At 37.8% G+C, this 20,371-nt stretch overlaps 1 protein-coding gene across 1 annotated transcript in view; it reads right to left on the reverse strand.

The window, feature by feature from the left end:
* The window catches only part of IQCH (IQ motif containing H), a 70,595-nt gene that overhangs the window by 26,370 nt on the left and 23,854 nt on the right, over nt 1–20,371 (reverse strand). Inside the window, exons 11-14 of the mRNA XM_072869874.1 lie at nt 17,817–17,900; nt 15,272–15,447; nt 11,284–11,556; nt 9,143–9,334 (exon numbers count right to left, since the gene is read on the reverse strand). Of these exons, the coding sequence (XP_072725975.1) occupies nt 9,143–9,334; nt 11,284–11,556; nt 15,272–15,447; nt 17,817–17,900 (725 nt within the window). The remainder of the gene's footprint in view (nt 1–9,142; nt 9,335–11,283; nt 11,557–15,271; nt 15,448–17,816; nt 17,901–20,371) is intronic.

Below are 20,371 nucleotides of genomic sequence, written 5' to 3' on the forward strand. Positions count from 1 at the left end.
TTAAATAAGGTCAAATAGCATTTGAAGGGGACTTTCGACACAGGGTGAACTCAGAACATCTGTTAGGGCAACGTGGATGCGCAGTGCCCGGCTCAGGAGCATCTTGAAGTGCAAAGCACCCTCAGTATCCGCTGACTGTGAAGGATGCGTGCATCAGAACCAGGCACCTTCCAGAAAGAAGGCAGGGGCGTTTAAAGAAATAACTAATTCAAGAAAATCTGAAAACCGTTCTTGTGAGATCAAACCCAACGTAACAGTTCTTTTAATGAGTAATGCCTAGTTAATCAAGGTGTTTGCAGAAGGGAGTCGGGCAACCGCTTTTTAAGGATCAGCACCTGGAATTCTAGTTGAAGTTTTCTTGCAACTGTTAAGCTCTAAAAAGGCAATAATCCTGATTATAGGGAGTTTCAGCAGGCAAATTCAAGCCTGGATCCAACATTCACTCATGAAGTCAAACCTTTTAAAAGGATCAGTGCTCGGTAGGCTAATTTCGTTTAAATTGGACGGTATCTCCAGCAGAGCTTACCAATGTTTTATCTCTTGATGTGGCCCAAAACAATTCAGAATCATAGGCTCAATGGAAACAGGGAGCATTTGTTCAAATCTTTCAGCTGATGTTTCTTAGTACCAGTAAAAAAGGAGCAGCCCAAATACTGTTTACCTCATGTAGAAATCTTCAAATCTATCCAAATCTGTTTCTCACCTTTTTATAACAATGAATAAGCGTGAAAAAAAAAATACACCTTTTCCCCCCTAAATATAAAATAATTTCTCACCCTTCTGGCTAGCTGAATCTTGAAAGGCTTTCTTAGAACGGCAGTTGCAACAAAAAATTAGGACCAAATGTGGCAGATGTTGAAGGCACGGGTAGGAAATCTACTCGAGATAGATCAGTCAGCAAAGAAAAGCCTGTTGAGAAGATAAGTAAATAAATAGAAAGATGAAATAGACTTAGAAATAGGAAGAAAGACCAGGGGACAGAAAGAGGCTGCAGAGCAGAATGCATGAGAAAGACCTAAGGCTTTTTAGCTAAAAATCAGATTGAAAGGAAATTATTTAGACTTTGCAAGCAAATAGAGTGAAGAAAGTAACTCCAAATAAGTAAAGCTGACTGGGCCAGAGAAGAATAAAATCAGCAGACAGATCCTCAGCAATACAAACTGCCACGTCTCTGCTGAAGTCAATGAAGCTATGGCAATTTATGCCACTTCAATGGCACTATGACAATTCATACCATTTATACAGTATATCCTTTATATTGCGATCAGTGGAGCTCTGATAACTTATTCCAGCTGCCTTGACGTGAATTGGTCCAGCCTAGCTCATTCTTATGCTCTCAGCGACACCAGCAAACATGGCAATATTGGAAGAGTCCAGTGACTGCTGTCTGACTGTCCAAATAACTTTCATTATTTCCTCTTTTGCAAACTGATTTCATGTTTTTTCTAATTTAGACAGGTACGTGCTGGCCAGAACCACAATCTACCACACTGAACAAAACAATTTGAGAGGTTTATAAAAACGGAAATGTTTTTGGAAGTGATACACCGAATACCCTATCTACTTAAAGTTTGCAACCTGATTTAAAGCCCAGGCATTTCATTGTTAACTGCAAATTTTAAAATTAAAAAGTGCCAATTTTGCCTTCCACGATCTGGAAAAGGATGTTCTGATAGAAGGTAACATCATGTAAAACAGCCATCATTACCAAGAAACACAAATGTTTTTTGTATGTAAAATTGCTTTGTAAAATATTTGCTCCATCTGCTGAAAGTAGCAAAGACAATTTTCCCTGATAGCTAATGGCCCATTTCAGCTGTATGGCAAGTGATTCACCGTGGCTGCGACTTGCATTAAATAGAATGTCGAAAACAGTGCACAGAATTCTCCACTTATGTAGTATTATCTACTCACTGCTTCCTGAGAGCCCGTCCCTCATTATCACGGCCTTCGCTTTGGATCAGCACACAGGACTAGGGTTGCTTTGACTCAAGAGGCTTTTTGTCAAACTGAGGCACATATGCTATGCTTCAATACAAAAGCACAAAACAGCCACTTTCCTTCACTACAAGAACAAGAAGGTTAGTTCTCTTTCAACTTTCCAGCACTTAAACTGCTGTTCCTTTTTTCACACCACATGGGGCCATGGTTTTCTCTTCTGGCTCATGCTGTCACTCTGCACGCTGAGGATTTCAATATATAAAGATCAAGCACTTCTTTTAATTCTAAATTCAACTACGTACACGTACCAAAAAAAAAAAAAGCAAAAAACCCCACTGGCCTTGTCAAAAAAACCCCTCCCAATGGCTTGTTTCATTGTATACTTTGCTGCTTACCATACCCCTATTGAAAAGCGCATGTTTACATTGTGCCCTGAACTACTTCAACATCTGCTAACAGACCAATAAAAAATAAATAAACCAGGATTGTTTAGAAAGAGAGATCCTTTCTGTTTCCTCTGAACACTCCTAAACTGGCAACAGCAATATGCTGCGAGATCCCTTCTCGTAGATGTCATCTCAGAAAACAATATATGCGGGGAAAGCAAATATAAAATCACTACAGCCTGTGCTACCAAAAATCAGGCAGGAACATTTGAAAGCTCTATAAGCTTGTCAGATAATTCTGCATGTTTATGCACAGCGTGTTAATTTGAGATGAGAACAATTTTATTAAATAGTTTGCTTTTACTTCAAAAAAATACTCCATGTGCATTGCTATTTTATGCATAAAAGCATGGCTTTTGCGAGGTTGCAGCCTTCATTTTTCAAGGTTCCCCACACCTACCTTCAGAGCGAAGCAAATGTAACATAATCGTCATAATCTTCAAAAACCTCTCTTTTAAAAAAAATCATGTTTATTTCACATGAAGCATTTGTAAGTTCAGGACACTGGGATGTTAATCCTCACTACAAAATGAGGTAAGTAATATCTGAGTCCGTCTTTTCTGTATTTTAATTAGATCTCCGCAAATGCACAAACAATTCAGATGCCAATTCAGATTAATAATATTTTCCTAATTAATTTCTTTTTCTCTATTTCAATCTCTGTCAATTTTGTTCACTTGCCCTCCGTTCTGGCTTGTATCTCTAAAGAAAGGATTCTAATGAATTCCAAAGATGTGATTTCAAAAAGAAAAAAGACATCATATAGATAATCCACAGTCACTTCCCTGGAATTTTATCTAAATTGCTGAGCTGTAATGCTAAAGGAATTGTCAGACAAAACCTGCATTGCGTTTCACAAACAACACACAGTTAAACTTCTTTTATTCCTAGAGTTGCCTATGTGTTACTTTTTGGATTTTAGCAAAATAAACATTTTTAAAATAATCCAAGCAGGCATTTTATTGGATGCGATAACATTAACGGATTTCAGATTTCTTTAGCACTCTTGCTTTATCCTCTCCTTCCACACTGTTATTGCTACAAACTGGCACTTAAATTCAATTGATTCAAAATATTCTGGATCCATATGGCCTAAAACCCTGGAGCTGAAGTTCTGATATTGCCTCACTGCTGTTTTCTAGCATTTGCCTCTACTCCAGTCCCCAGATGGTGGAAGTAACATTTAAACCTCCTTTTCTCTGCCTTGTACAATAGACCTTGGCACCATTTCAACTGTTTACTCCGGTAATTAACAGCACTGATACCACAACAATTACAACTCCTACAATCTTAACACAATAATGCTATGAATTAGTGAGAGCTAATGGCTGGAAGGTATAGTGGTTCCAGACTGCGAGATCTGTGCATTTTTAGAATAAAATAAAAGGTACAAACAGCACGCTTGCGGTAGACAATGATTACCTAGTAATTAGTTTACACAAAGCTTCCTATTTAATGGCAAAACGCTGTAATTAACGCGTGACAGAAAATCAAAGGGTACTTTGTAAGCATATGAAAAATTAACACTGCAGGCCTATAGCTTTATGTACTGATTAGAAGCATATTAAATCAATAGGACATACAAACCAACAGCTTGCATATCTGATTATTGCAAGTCTTAGGAATGGATATCATGGCTTTCATTTGACCGAGGGATACGATTATCCTGCTTTATTTTACTTAGGATTTAAGAATCACCTGAACCATCACTATGGCAGCTACGTAGATACATTAATAAGCTGAATAAGAGCACCACAGCCTGTTTGCAGGTACAGTGAATATTTAAACTATTTAGGATATATTGTTGACAAAGCACTGCCTATACTAGGAAACAACCTGCAATGGTATTGCTTTATGAGTAGTCAAGTTCTTCCTTAACTCATTGGGTTCTTTCTCTTCTCCTATTAAACATGATATAAGTCAGAAGAAATTTTAAAAGCCTGTCAAAATGCTGTAAACGCATCTTCTGTGTATCTGTCAATGTTTCTGGCCCTCTTCAGGCTGAAAAAATTACCACACCTGCAATTCCATGTGTACAACAAGAGCAGCAGCACCGACTACTTGCTTAAGAACCCCCTCCGTAGACTTTCGGTGTTATACTAAGATCAATTCAATTGCTGGCAATTTATTCCGGTTTCAGTAACATTTGTAGCGTTGCCCTAGAGCAAAGCTGGTGGCGTTACAAAAGGTGAGCAGAGTGGTGAAAATGAGAACGGGTAGCAGAAAGGAAAAAAAGCAGTGTCAGGAAGCTATACTGTGTTCAAAGACAGTCAGAAACGATAGTGTGCTGGCAATGCCATGTTTCTAAAATGACATCTTTGACAGTACATACGGTTGGTTTTCTTCTGACATGTTTATAAATGTATGCTCTTTACTCTGAATTCCTAACTTCAGTAAAGAAACAAGATGTGGTATGTAAGCTCCAGGTTTCTTACAGTGAATGCAATTCACTCAACCAGTTAAAAATCTCACCACTATTCCTGATTTTCAGGTAATCACAAAGTTTATCTAATTACTTATTACAGGACTTTTGAAAGTTGACCAAAAAAATTCAAAGGAACAGCCAGCATTTTGCAGCCTTTTATCTCAGCCTTTGAAAGTGTAGTTTTCCAATAGCAATCAATGCAAAATCCATCAACCGGTATCTGAATATTGCTTTATGCAACTCAGACAGAAAGTTGGATTTTCCAGATTTGTCACCGTTTCAAAAGATTTGGATTTGCTCTTACACATTTTAGTGAATTAACCAAGATATAGTCTGTAAGGAAAAGAAACCGTGACAAAATACTGTGACACAACTGGAGGCAGTAAGATTCAAACAGTTAAAACAGTAGGCTGCCCAAGCGCATTAAATAGCTTTCTTCTTCTACAACAGATATCTAACAGAGAGTTTTGAAAGGGTTGTGTAGCTATGGCCAGTTATAAAGGCTTATTGAGTGAGTATTTGTTGCTTGTTTTTCTGTGTCTTGTTCTGTTCTTGTATTTTCAGCTCTTCTTTATCCCCACATTTATCCCTTTTTTTGGTCTTCAGTCTGACCTTCGTTATCTTTAGGATTGCTGATAGGTAAACTCACATCACGTTGCTGGTCCTGGTGGTTAATTAAGAGTCACAGTGTAATAAAAGTTAATTCTAAAATTAATTTGACTATTAATTTAATCTAGCGATTTAGATACTATTTAGAGTTCTATAGTTATACAAGAGGACAGGATCTCTGCATACTCCTGTATTATTTTACATAAAAGGGGGACTGTTAAAAGAACAAAAAAGGCAACGCTAACAGGAAGGCGATGCTACCCTTCCTCTAAAAGGGAAGAGGACTGCCAGCATCGTGAGAGTTTGAGGTGGCAGTTTGGTCCCAAGATTCGAAGTCAGAGACCAGGAGGCATCGCAGACTTTGACAGCCTGGTGTGTCTGTTCAAAAACAAACAAAAGTCATTATATACACTTAGTAGACCACTTCAGCTTGAGTTCTGAGTGGGCCTCTGAGCATCTTTCTTCAAGGTCGTGAAAGTATCACTGTATAAAGTCTGCTTAGCCCTGAATCTTGTCTCTGACAGCGGTCACAAGTGGATGCCCAGGAAAGTATGAAAACAGAGCAAGCATATCCATTCCCCAGATACTCTCCCAGCCGCCAACAATTTGCAGCTCAGAATCCCTCTAAGCCAGAGACTGCGTCAGCGATAACAGTTAACAGTTTTCTCTTCCATGAATTTATACAGCCTCCCAGCAAGGGTCCATATAAGTATAGGTGAGATTTTCCAAAAACTGAACTGCTGCCTTTCAACAGGAGTGAGATACCCAGCTTCTTAACACACTTTGGAATACCATAGATTAATAAGTGTTACAGATCTCTTTCTCTAGATATTCCAAACAGGCCCTCATGCAATTGTCCTATTGTTTTTTCACTTGCTCTAGTAGTAGCAGAACCACATTTTTTGCTATGCATGGACTAACTGAAGCTTGAATTGGTACAGATAATAGGTTGGAAAAATCATGATAGAATGGCGTAAGAGCATTTCACACAGCACGAATGCCTTACATGCATATGTTAAACAGCTAAAAAATCTGTGAATTTATTTGCTCCCTACAATAGTCATTCCCCTTGCAAGATGCAATTAAACTGCTAAGATGTCTTGGTACTTACTGATGTTTTTGCACGTAACTGGGGCCAGATCCTGATATTCTTTTTCACTCTGGAGAATGTCTCCACAAATGGCCTCACGACTGCCAAATGTGCGGTTGTGGAGGCAGCAGTTCTCTTGATATTGAATAACATTAGAATCTGGGCCTCAGGTTGAAATTTGTTATATGCTGACAGACTTCAGCAGTGCACAGTAGGATGAAGGCCTTACAGAGACATTCAGCATAGTTTGTGAATTCTACCCTTTATGCAGTAGCAAAATAATTGTTCAGATAACTCAGATGCTGCATTAAGTTAACAAAGTAAAATACATCGATAATCCTGTCCTGCACTTTTGTTTGCCCAATGTTATGTTTGAAATAAGGAATCTAAAATCAGTCTCATTTTTAGATGGAATAGATTTTTTTTTTTTTTTTTTTTTTACACAGTTCAAACTCACAAACTACATTATTTTTAATCTGTTGCCTACTACATACCAATGAGGAAAATCTGGGTATCATGTCTTAAACTGCTATGCAAATGATGCTATTTGTAAGTATTAACATAATTTAGTGCTTACAGTCATATTCTCATTCCTAATAATTCTACCAGAATGGAGAGTCTTTTCACTGTACTCTTAGCCTGCAGGATAGTCTTTCATCAAGACGCTGAATTTTTTAATAACCTGCCAGCATACGTTTTGTGTGTGGCAGCCTATGCCGATGACACAATGTCTTCATTATCAAAAGAAACAGGTCTACATACTGTAATAGGACATTAAAGCATGCCTGTGCTCATAAACTAATGCTTTGATGTTTAAATGTGTATCATTACAATGGTATTCCTTAACAAAGGATGATTTTAATCCTCTGCTCTCAATGGTAATACTCAGTGGAGACGGCAATTCATTATATATAAAAAAGGTCTCCTGTTCTACAAAAGAGAGCTAAACTCAGAAGGCAGAAAAATTTGAACACACCTATTCCAACAAGATGTTCAAAATGGCAGCAAGTTTCCCACTTTGCCAAAGCCCACTTTAATACTGGTCTGGATTTACGGAAGCTTCCCTGCTGACTTCAGGAAATTAGCTCAAATACGTTCTTTTGTATGTATTTTCCAACTTCCAACAAATGTTTATGTTTAAGGGCTTCTAACGGATTGATTCCTGGTTGTATCAAAGCTCAACATAAATGCAGTATAAAAGGGAAACTAAAGAAAGCCAGTTATCACCATGTCCTTTATGCGGAGTCACTTAGCCATGAAAGAATTAAAAAGGCACAGAAACAGGAACACTAACACTAGGTAATACCACTTATATAGGGGATTTATACCAGCAAAGAACTAGACTTGGTGAATCATGTCTTCTGCCCCACTGACTCGGATGGCAGGAGCAGAGTCTGGATATACTGTTAGCTTTATGTCGCAGAGAGCTCAGTGGCAACGACAACTGCCTCCGCTGGGGCGGCTCTCCAGTGCTCTACTTTATACCGCTTGACTTGCGCAGAGCGAGGGATCTTTAGCAGATCAGAGAAATTAGCCTTTCAGCTTTATATGATAAGCTCTATTTTATAACGTGGAATTATTTTCTAGCTGTCAAATGCAACAGAACTGTGATCAGCACAATTTGAAATTTTAATATACAATATAATTCAATCAAACAAAAATGTCAAAACAGTTTTGACTGAATTAAAAAAATCAGAAGAGCTGTAATGGAGTAGTTTATGTAAATTAAACAATTCTTTCTGGATACATTCCTTCTGGCTTTAAAACCATTACATTAGGAATGAATTTGGCACAATACACAGAAATATCAAATGCTTATTGAAATTAACATATTTAAATACCAATGAATATTTAAACTACAAATAGTTCTCTGAATGCCAGAACTAAGGAAGTCTAGTTTCATATGGATTTTTCCGCAGTTGAAATGTATCATCTTACGGCCTTTCTCAATCACGTGGATTCTTAGGAATCTACAAGTGCCTGAAACACGCTATGCCGTTTCCCTCAGTTAAGTATTGATAGCATCTCTCTCCTTGCCTAAACACCCACTGTAATGAAACATGCAGGAGTCTAATGATCTCCGAGACCTCAAGTGTTCTGGCTTATACAGCTGAAAATAGCGAACAGGTTTAGAAGTTACTAGTGAGGAAAAACATACAGAAAAAATAATCCTTAGAAAACCAGATTAAAAAGTAATCGGCTTGTATGTGGTTTCAAATTGATTAGTATTGTTCAACTGTATTAGTCCAACACTTTGTTCCAATAATTCCAAGTTTCTATGTAGATATAAGGCTCTGTCACCTATATACTTTCATTTATACATGTCCTCACTTTGGATAAAAAACACCGTGTAAAATTTGCACATTATTGCCTGTGAATGAAGTGTTATGACACCCAACTTATTCCACAGTTGGATGCCAGGCATTGATTTACATTTTGGAATATTTACCTGTTTTAGTTGAATTACTGTTACCTATTGCTTTGTACAAGCTCGTCTGGGCTCTGTAATATCAACTCTTACCAAAGTCTTAAAATGAAAGCTCAGAGAAAAGATTTACTGTGAGGAAGAACCCCGTGGACTATTAAGAAGCCACAACAACAAGCAAGACACCCTGCTCCTTTGTTACTTACATGTGCCCACTTCTGACTCCATATCTCAGAGCTGTATCTCTGACGTTCCTTTTGAACCCAGCGGTAGCATTTCAAATGCGAAACAATGTCACAATAGGCAGTGCCGTTTCCTCCCGATTCATCGTTCACTTTAAACAACCAGCGCCGCACTTCCATATTGTCAATGATCAGCTGGCTGAGAACACTAATCATCTGCGGAGCAATGACACAAAGATATTTTGCACTGTGACAATATTAAATTGTTCCTCAATTCAGACTTCCAGTTCTCCAATATTTGGACTTGACATTTATTTTCTAAATATGGTTTCTTTTTCTTAGAGATGCTTGTGTTGTTACAGTTATCTTGGATACGTAGGGAAAGCAAACTTCAGCATTTTTTGATGAAGAATCTATGGCCTTCATCCTGTACTTGAGTCCACTTGTGCAGACTATCAAACAGCAACGGAGCACCTTTGGCAGTCGGTGAAGCTGTATTCTGCAGAGAGAAATTCGCCTGTCCAGGGTTTTTTTGTCTGATCAGGATCTTAGGTTTTGGATAATCAGTACTACTCAAATAAATGTTTGTGACAGGGAACAACATGGGATGGACTACACTGTTTGCAAAATCTGAGAAACAATGGTGCCAGATTCTAACACCAGCCAAAACATCTGTGAAATTTTCCTACTGGAGAGTACATTATATGGTTATAAATGTACGAAGGAGTTACTAGGCAGGCTTTATAAAAATGCTAATTATTTATTTGTGTATATACACAGATTTAAATGGCTTTAAAATGCCTTTTGCCCAGCTGGTGTAGGATGCAATTAGCTTCTTAGAAACTGCAAATGCCTTTGAACCTGGTAAAAGTATTATCAGATCTTGTTGCATTGGCTAGAGCCTTCTACATGTTTACACAGTCGTTTTGGGGACTTTTGTCTCTCTTCTTTAGTGTTGACCTAAAACACAATTACATGTGCATTCCAGATGCTATTATTTGTGGCTTTTGAGAATCGCATAAATGTGTTTTTCTTGATGACTCCCCTACAGTAATGAAAAGGATCAATAACATTGTAAGGACTGTACCGATCAGAAAGAATTATGTGCTATCTTTAAGTGAAAATTGAATTGTGCTTTACCATAGCGTCACCTCGCTTTGATTACTTAACCTAAAATGTCAATGTTTCATACAAGCAAACAAAAGAAGTAGAACTTCCATAACACTGTAGTATGAATCAAAAGTATTAGATTCACATAAATTATTTAACACTAAATCAAACAGTTGTTTTTCAGATCATTGATCATATGTGTATTTCATCTACTATAGAAGTTGCAATGTATTTGCGTAGCTTAGATTGTCTTCAGTGTTAAAGGTGATTCATAAAAAGCAAAGCAATGTGAAAAGCCTCTCGAAGTAGGAATACCTACGAACCATGGCACTGGTTGTTTTCCTGGATGAGATGTAGCACCACCACAAAAATATTTTAAAAAAAAAAATCAGTACGGATCATACTTAGACATATAATTGCAAATTGCAAAATCAGTTTATAGAGTGAAATACTGAGGCACTGAATGCAAAATAAACATACCTAAACTGAACACAGTACAGAAAACTTGTGCCTTGTAATTTTAGTTTAGTAATATCTTTTTCTTTTCTTCCTGGTCATGCTAACAAGATAGGTGAATTTAGCAGTGATAAGCCACATACAAGGTAAAACTTCAGTTGCAGATATGCTCAGTGAACCTCAATTTGAATGGGCTGACTTCCTAGGTGGAAGAAATTTTTCCTTCATCAAATAGTTAATTTTCCCAGAAATCCCTGTTCTATTTTCAGTCATTGGTAAAACTCCTATTAATCTCACTGAGGCCATGACTTCATCCATGGAGCAGCAACACAGTTTGAAATAACTGGACCAGATGCCCTTATATATTCTGAAGAAAGACCATGAAGAATACCAGAACAATTGTATTACTTCCTGACTAAAATACAAATTGCATTTAATTGCTCAGATAGAGCCAAAAAAGAACCCAACCTCATACATGATTTAATCAAACCCAGTTAGGCTCTACTCAATACAGTCATTGCAACTGTACAAAGTTTGCATCCTATCAAGTGAAAACAGGCATCTGCACATTGACCCATCCCAGACCACATCCTGCTTACCTGTTCATTGCTGTAGATGTCACATTCTCCAGGAGGGGTTGGCACACAAGCACTGGCAAAAATTCGTTTACTTCCAGACTTGGTACTACAGAGATGAGCCACTTCTGGCACTGAGCCTAATATAGGCACATTTAGCATGTCAGCCACTGCTAAATCATCTTTGTGGGGAACCCCTCCAATGATGTAGGCATCTCTGCTCTGGATAAGAATTTTTATTCTTTTTATTGTCTTGGGACTGTACTTCAGCTGAGTGGCTAGGCACATGTGATGCTTCTGTATAAAGATAACATTATTCTTGTTAAAAGGTGTTCTTTTCTATTCCATGAACCTAATTTATAATGTTGCACACAATAAATACATTATTAATAGCAGGCTGGGTTATGACCTATCCTGTAGCTTAGCAGTTTAAATTGATAAAAGCTGTTGGGGTGAGGCTCCATAATCGTGCACATCTTTAGTGTGTTGGCAATGGGCTCACTGGGAATAGAACTAATTACTACACATCTGTATTTATTTGATCCATGCGGAATTATCCTTCTGTCAGTCGGCAGAGAGGCTGGTGGCCTTTGGATAATAGTGATTCATCTCAGCAACACTTCTGGCATGGTTTAACTCTAAAGCTCCTAAAAATCAATACAAAAATGAAGAAAAAACCCTATAGCAGGGAATGTATTTCACCATACAGTTCAGCAGTATTTTAAGCGATTCTCTGAGAATAAAACACTATGATTTACAAAAGCTTTCACTGATCACATTAAATTACTGGGGATATACATTTCCATTACACAGTAGTTCTGATAGCTACTGTAAACGCAACTGCAGAGTACTCGAGGAGAGGGTAGTATTTTTGTTGTTGTTTAAAGTACAAGGGTTTCAACTTTTTGGGAGAAATTTTTCATTCCTTCTAAAAAGGAAGATCTATTGCTGAACAAGCTCTTCATGACAGATGCTATAATCTCTAAATTTAAACTAAGAATATTAGTCGTGGCAAGCGAAACCTCAAAAATATTTTCTACAACATATCCTATGCATGGCCTGCAGGTAACACAATTATCTTTCCAAAGGTATAGATAGAGGAGCACTGAAGCTGAGGCAGATAGGGAGGAACATCATGCAGAAATAGTACAAGAGACATCCGCTGCAATAGATTGCCATAAACAAATCATAATCGTAACAAGAAGAAAATCTTCTTCACATTGAGATTTCATCTAATTTAGGCCCTAGTGAGGAAAGTATTCCTTTTCAGGATAGCCTAAATACTGGATTTGCTGGGGATTTCCAGGACTAGAGAACCCAGACTATTTTCCTTCAAAGTCCTGCATGCTCCTTCACAGGGACTGAAGTATAAGTCCTGATTCCACTACTTGGATGGGGACGATGGTGGATAAGGAGATGGGGGAGTCCCTGGAAGCGGACAAAAGGAATCCCCTTTTGTCAATTCCTCAGTGCTTTCTCATACCAAAACACACAGCTCCAAAAAGTGCCCAAGTCTCTCTGCACAGCAGTCAGCCATACTGCAAGGAGAGTGAGGATACAAGTCAGAGAAAGGAGATACTCGTCAAAGTTCTAGTAGGAAAAAGGGGAGTCACAAAAGTATAAGGGCAAAAAGAACAACAAACAAGTTTCCTGGAGTCTTTTTCCTTCTGTCAGTTTTAAAACTGAGGCTCTTAGTGTTCTGATTAATTTGTTTCCTTTCTCTTGAGCACTGGTATAAAAGCAGGGAGATGGCCCGTTCTGTTGGTCTGGTGGCAGAGTTCTGCCATGTAGAGAACAGGATCAATTTCCAGCCCCGGTCACTTGCTCCCTGGGGCCACGAGTGGTGATGTAGAGACAAGATTTGCTTTGTGTCTCTCCATAATGGATTTTACAGTTAATTAAGGAGCGCAGGAAACAGGCTGTAAAATCTAGTTCATTCCTGCTTTGAGAGTGGTATAGCTGCCATGATATGTAGTAGTGCGAGTGAAAGGAGGTAAAAGCAGGAGAATGGAGGAATCCTCAGAATTCTAGCATGACGCTGCACAGAATAGTGGTGTGGGTTGACCAACAGGCTAGCTCTCGGTTCTCAAGCCTGTTGATTTATTTTTTTTTAAAAAAAACTTCTCAAGATCAGAGAAGCTGACCTTGGCATCAGCCTCACCATGATGAGCAAAGCTACCACTATGCTGTTTTGATATGCTGCTAGCTGAGAATCAGGTTAGCGTAACCCTTTGTTAGAAGTGTTCCATATTGCACCGGGATGCACTGAGTCACGAGAGGTCATTTTAAGAGCTAGCAACTGCCTAAGGACAACGGTATGTGGACACCCTTTTCTCACAGTCACATGTAGTCCTTGTAACTAAGGTTAGCTCCCTACATCAGGGCATGTAAACATTTCCCAGTAAATCATAGCTGCATAATAAATTTTCGCAAAGCTGTCTGCTGCTCTTTTCTTTCTGGAAAAGAAACTTTGTTTGGAATATTTCAACAGCAAATGGAAGAGCAAAGGCTATACATAAGAGATGCATGCCTGAAAACAACCTGCTTTTACATTAAAACTACTTCAGCCAAATCACCATGACCAAAATTGTCCATGAAAGACATTTGCCATTCCTGAACAGCCTGTTCATGTTTAGCAGCACATCTTTTATCCATAACATGATGTGTTTTAGATGATATTTTTAGCATGTTTTATGTAGCAGGCTTCTTAAAGCTTCCAATATTTGGTAGTTAGTACTGGAAAAATAACCCAGTATCCAGAGAAAAACCAGCTACAATTGTCAAAGTGCAATTTAAAAAAAAAAAAAAAAAAAAAAAATCGCTGGTATTCATCAAGGATTTACCATGCCGATAATTTTACTTTACAAGGTGTAGGCCCAGCACAGGCAGCTGTGATTCTTGTAGGTTTCCAGTATTCAGATAAAAGGACAACACTCAAGAAAAGCCAGCTCCTAAACACACAAATATCGTCTTGATGCTTTTCTCCAACTTCAGAGAAAACAGAACCCATTCACATCTACAGAATTCATTTTAACTATGGCAAAACTATCAGACAGCTCTGCCTCAGGGGTCCCCCCCTATACAGCAAAAGAGCTAAGCACTTTCCTCACATAGGTGTTTTCAGACTACTTCAACAGAAATGGATTCATGCACATACGCAAGTGTTTTGCTGAACAGTACGCTACTATAGAACTACATCTGAAAACCAACACACTTACGAAATATAGAAAGCTTCTCCACCTTCTGAAGCCAGTTTCAATCAGTTGATGGTATAACACATACTTGTTCAACAAAATAACTAGAAGAGGGTTATTAATAATATATCGAAAACGGGAGCAGGGCTCGAGCATAGACCCTAGAGATATAAACGCACCACAAAGTTTCATAAAAATCAAAGCTCAGCTAAGACACTGTGGATTTAATATTTACAACATAAAATTATTCTCCACTGTAAAGAATCTTCACTGCACTGCAGTATTTTCAAAAATGCTGTATGTAGCGTACATTCATTAAGATCTCTTTTTAGACCATGTTTTAGCACATGGATTTAAAACTGACTTGACAGGTTTGGAACTAATATTTCTGTATTACCTAACCATAAGTAGTTTTAAGTTCTGTTCTTTAAGAAGTTCTGCACTGGATTTAATTGCAAGAAACACTACAAACACATGAATGATTGAATGCTGGGCTACCCAGAGATAAAGTTTGAGTAATAAGAATGGTTTATTGCTACGATTTGCTTAGAGAGAAAAATCTATCAACTTCCCAGTCCCAAGCATATAGTAAGGAGGGACAGTGGTCTACAAATAGCCAATATAGTCCTATCTCAACTAAGTCTATAAAGCTAAACCGGGATATTTATTTCCAATGCTCTAACTAGTAGTCTAATCAGTAAAGCCCTTAAACTTGCAATAATATTTCACTGATGTGTACCAGAGCGTTACAAGTTATAAAATTTCCAATTTAATTTTACTGCATCCCTCAAGCTGTAGTAATTAGAAGACAAACTCACAGGGAAGCTGTTTATAGCTTCAGGGGTGAGAATTTTGAACCTGTCCTGCAGGTCACCCATGTCCTCAGGGTTCCCAGATCTAACAGCTGCCTGCAGACCCAGGAGTTTATTGTAATACTGCAGTAACTCCTCACTCAGATGAAGGGGGCAGATGTAGATGACGTCCACGTTGGCATCTAAAACAAAGGGGCACAATGTTCATTACTGGGAGAAAGGTAGACTCCATTCAGAACAGCAATCTGATAATTCCTGACCATTTGCTAACAAACAGCTTCCCTAAAAGAGCACTGGAAATAAAAATGAGATCTGTAATTCCCAAATCTTCGTGGTTTAACTGCTTTTTCTGTGCTTCAGCATTTCTCTGCAGACAGGTCAGCAACCCAAAGAAATAACTAGTTTTCAGAATTCAATCTGCAGAACATATTGGGGGCGGAATTTTGAAAGTGTTGCAGGGGGATTTATATGCGCGACTCACATTAACATCAATGGGAATTGCGCGCTGCTTTAAAAATATATCCCATTAACTTCAGTAAATTATAAAACTGAGCTATTAAGTTTAGAAAGCTGATGAAAATGCAATTTCATATGCTGCCTGGATTTTGCATGGCCTGTTCCTATTCTCGTCCTGTCCACATAAAAGCTCACGGTAGGATACCATTAATAACTATTGCTGAGCATGTGAGTGTGCAGATTAGCTAGTTAAATACCACAGTGTGAAAATCTGGTTTTCCGCATGTAAAACAACTTGGGCTGAAAGACAGTGTATACACGAACACTTAGAGAGAAAGTGAAAGTCTTTAATAGATGCTGTTCTGGACAATTTTACCTACTCTGCTCTTCTAAAATATTAATGTTAATAGATGAGCTAATGAATTAATGGGCCTTGCAACATCAATAGAATACGCTGCCAAAAAGCACTCCTAGATTTTGATCCAACTCCTGCTGAAATCAGTAGGAAGTCTTTCATTGTCTTTACTGGGCACAGGAACAAGAGCCCTGAAAGTGCCAGGGACAACTGCTATTACATATGAATGAATCGGAAGCAAAGCAAGTATTGGACTAAGGAAACCCTGAGCCTAATGTTATAAAGGAGTAAGATATCCCACTCGTTCACTTTTGCCGTACTGCTATAGGCAAACAACCCACATTAAAAATGTAAGGCCAGAATCTCAACTGAAGCATTTCAGGACCACAGCATCCGACAATCAGCCCTGTATCTGAAGCCCCAACAGAGCCTTTACATAATACAGTTCATTACCATATAAATTTTAAAAATAATTAAAAGAACAGTTCATTAGAACTGCTAGTCAATACTCTATTGCTTTTAGGCAACTCAGACTTGCAAAATGAGCCTGAAAATTTACCAGCTAGGGTACAAAAAGTCTACTTGCCAGTGTCAGCTGTAATGCTGAATGGGCTGCACTGTCAAAAATTGACAAGCTCAAGTGAATTTGTTGAATAAAATGCTGCCACACATTTTACTACTGCTAGCACTGCCCTATAAGGAGATATACAAGTCTGTTTTGGACACAGTGAGGCTCCAGAGACAGGTTAGCTAATAGCAAGTCACGACAAGCAAGGAAATCCTCTGGTACTCTAAAGAAAAAGAAAACCAATACAGTAAATATCAATGCTCTTCTGCCAGGCACAGGTAAAGCTTCTGATCTAGTTAATAATTTAGTTAATATTTAACTAGTTTGTATCTTACTCATGGTATATTTTACATTTTACAGTAGAACCAATTTTCATGTTCACAGATTTTAAAGTGATAAAGAATGCCTGTATGATGTGTTGACTTTGTCCCATTAAGTTTCTAACTATCATTTTAGAGGAAAAAAAAAAAATCTATGTTAAAAAAATAAAAAAATAAAACTGTACTGTGGAAAAACAATATTAGTGCTGAGATAATATATAAAGGCAATTACATTATTATTTTAGGCAACTGTAAATTTCTGGATCTAATATATTTTTGTTACAAACTTACTAAATGGCATTTATAAAATAATAATGATGCTGAAATATATATGAATCATGTAAAGTATGTCATTCCAGGGAGCCAATGAAGTTGGTCATTGACAAATAATATTCTTCACTGCTTTGCTTAAAAGAGGACTGTCATTCTAGGAAAAACTTTTTAATGTATGCCTTTTGCCTTGTTTGCCAATTAAAAAAAAAAAAAAAAGGTTTAAATAAGGGCTTGCTCTTTTCTAGCACATCTTTTTCTCCATATGAGCCTGAATGAACACTAGCAGAATTAGCTACCTAATTTTGTAGAACACTAAACACTTTTGATCGTTTGTCGTGCTCAGCATGCCACAGGATGAGGCTGCTCTACCTTATCACGGAGTCGGAAAGAATCAGCATGTTCTTCTTATGAATAACGTGGACAAGAGAAAATGCCATAGCAGATAAATTACTTCTGAGCTTATATGTTCTCTATATTTAACATTAACACAAAAAAGAAAGTCCTCATCAGTCATTCTCTATTACTCACAACTATGGGCAAATAACGATCAAAAAATAGGCAGCCAACAGCTCAACATACCCACTATGTCACACAGCCTTCCCATCTGCATATTCTGTTGGAGAGCAAGATCAGGAATATGCTCACGGATGCATTGGGAATATCCTGGAAAACAAGTAAATCCTCTCGCAAACTGTATTCGGAAAACCCCTGGCACATATTTGAAAGAAATCAGACATTTGGATTAAAAACAGCTGTAATAAAAGTATTTCAAATCTGAAACATGGTATAGCACTAATTGCATCACCTTTATGAATTTACTTTTATTAGTGAACTGATGTAATGTCATGTTTTTATGTCATGAGATTTTAAATACAGATCGAAATGTTACAGACCTATAGAGCTTTATAATTTAAGCATGTAGACTGAGTATTTTGAGTCTTCTCTGTTGCTGGATTTTTTTTAAACACTGAAAAAAATGACACCATCATTAAGCAAAAATCCTGGTACATTTTGTCCTTCACACAGATAAAAGGCAACAAAAGCACTTCATTAAGGAGATTTCTCAGTGATACCTGATCACTTTGTTGCAGAGGATGAGTGAATGGCAGCCTGTCTGAGCGTGGATTATCTATTTGGAGGTCAGACTTCCAACTGATTGCATACTCACATTCAAAAAGACTGCAGTAAATGACATGACCACTGTAACTATAATCTCTAATCCTGTAATTTTAAAATTCAGTTAATTCTTATTTAATCAGCGTGTATATACAAACACACACAACCACACAATGCGAATTGCTAGTTGCAATAGCTGTGATTAAATCAATAAGGAAGTTCAGCCTCATATTCAGTATTTGGCGTAAAATCCTGACTGATCCAGTAACAAGATCCTTACAACATTTCCGTGTATCTGCACATGACCAATCACCTGAAACTTATGAAGAACTTAGTTTGACTAAAATCTGCTCAGTATTTCAGTGCTCTCGTTTGGGAAGATAGTATTAGTGGATCTTCCAGGCAAATTACAAGAGCAATTATTATAAGTAATCATTCTAAGGTGCTGTGGCAATGACACTGCGCACAGGAGAGCAGAACATAATAAAATACAGAGAAATGGAAATCACCAGTTTCATTTTTAGTAATTTCCTGGAAAACTTACATATTGTAGTTCGCACAATAGTACCAGGCACCTGCAGAACTGCAGAATATTGATTTTTTGGTCACTCTAATATTAAGCTACAGTAATTTGAAAAAGCTTGCTCTGATTACTTAAACTTTAGTCTCAAGGCTTCATTTTGTTCTCCCAGGTGGGGACAAATTTTAAGCCACTAACAATGCTGCCTAACAATTTCCAAACAATTAAATTTCAAACATAGAAAGTAGCTGATTTCCCTACACTAAACTGTCCTCTGGAAAACACATTTGCTTTTAAGAACTAAATCTGGGCAGAAAAATAACATGCAAATATCACTTGGAAAATCAGTAATTATTTGAAAGGAATAGTAGTTAAAGTAGCAATCAAACAGAAGTTAAAACTTGCATGTTGCTATGGTTCTGCAGATACACCATAGCATTATACCAACTACCACATGTACTTAGATATGTTAATAAAACATATTAATTCCCAATATATTAGCTTCCATTGACATGACCCCATTAGATTTAAGGAGAGGAATATTCACTCCTTGTGAATCATTCACCTTCCAATGGACATCACAAACCACATTAATCCTCACACCTGATATATTTTGAACGCTCTGTACTTACATGGCAGGTCATCCGACAATGCTTATTAGAGGCAGAGGCTTAATATTCCTTTCCTTGCAGTTTAAACAAAATTCAATCCAAATGAATTACATTACATTACATGAATTACATGTACAGCTATAACCTGCGCCATCATTTCTGTTTTGTTATGTACAGCTGGTTTATGTATCACTAACATTTTGCGCTACAGCATTCGGTCTCAAACGCATGAAACATTTCAGATAAATTTGCATTTGCCAGAAGCCAAAGCTCCTATTTTGAATCAAGGAACCACTACTTTAGTTGATCTATACCGGCTATCTGGGTAAGTTAAACTCCAAATGGTATCTGAAAATAGTGATGTTGACAAAAGCCGGCGATGGCAGAGCACTCGAGGATGTGGTTGTTCATTTGCACAAGGCACCAGTGCATCATGACACCCCGCTGGTGGAGCTGGTCTGCAGGAGGGTTGACCTTGCAAAGCAAGAACTAAGAATTTTGATTTCTCAGTTCAGTGGCACTGAAAGGACACTGAGGACCTTCCTCCTTCATACGAGTTTTACAGCAGTGTATGTGCAATGACTTCAGTGGAATGCTCCCAACTCACACAGGGGTAAGTGCAGGGAGAGTTATAGAAGTACTAAAATAAGGGGTGTATGAATTCATGGTAAAGGGCCTGCTTTCGCCTCCCTTTTCAACCTCAGCCATGACCTAATGCCCTTTAACTGCCATTTTCCTAATAAATTTTGCTCATCTCAAAGTGTTTTCTCTCAACAAGGAATCCATAACACTTTTCAAACTCACCTTCGAAAAAAGCAGTAGCAGTACAGAGCAGGAGGTGGATGACAGTTTAAGTAACCGTGGGGCAATGTCTGAAGGGGAAGGAG

The sequence above is a fragment of the Ciconia boyciana genome, chromosome 8, assembly GCF_034638445.1.
Source record: "Ciconia boyciana chromosome 8, ASM3463844v1, whole genome shotgun sequence".
Lineage (NCBI taxonomy): Eukaryota > Metazoa > Chordata > Aves > Ciconiiformes > Ciconiidae > Ciconia > Ciconia boyciana.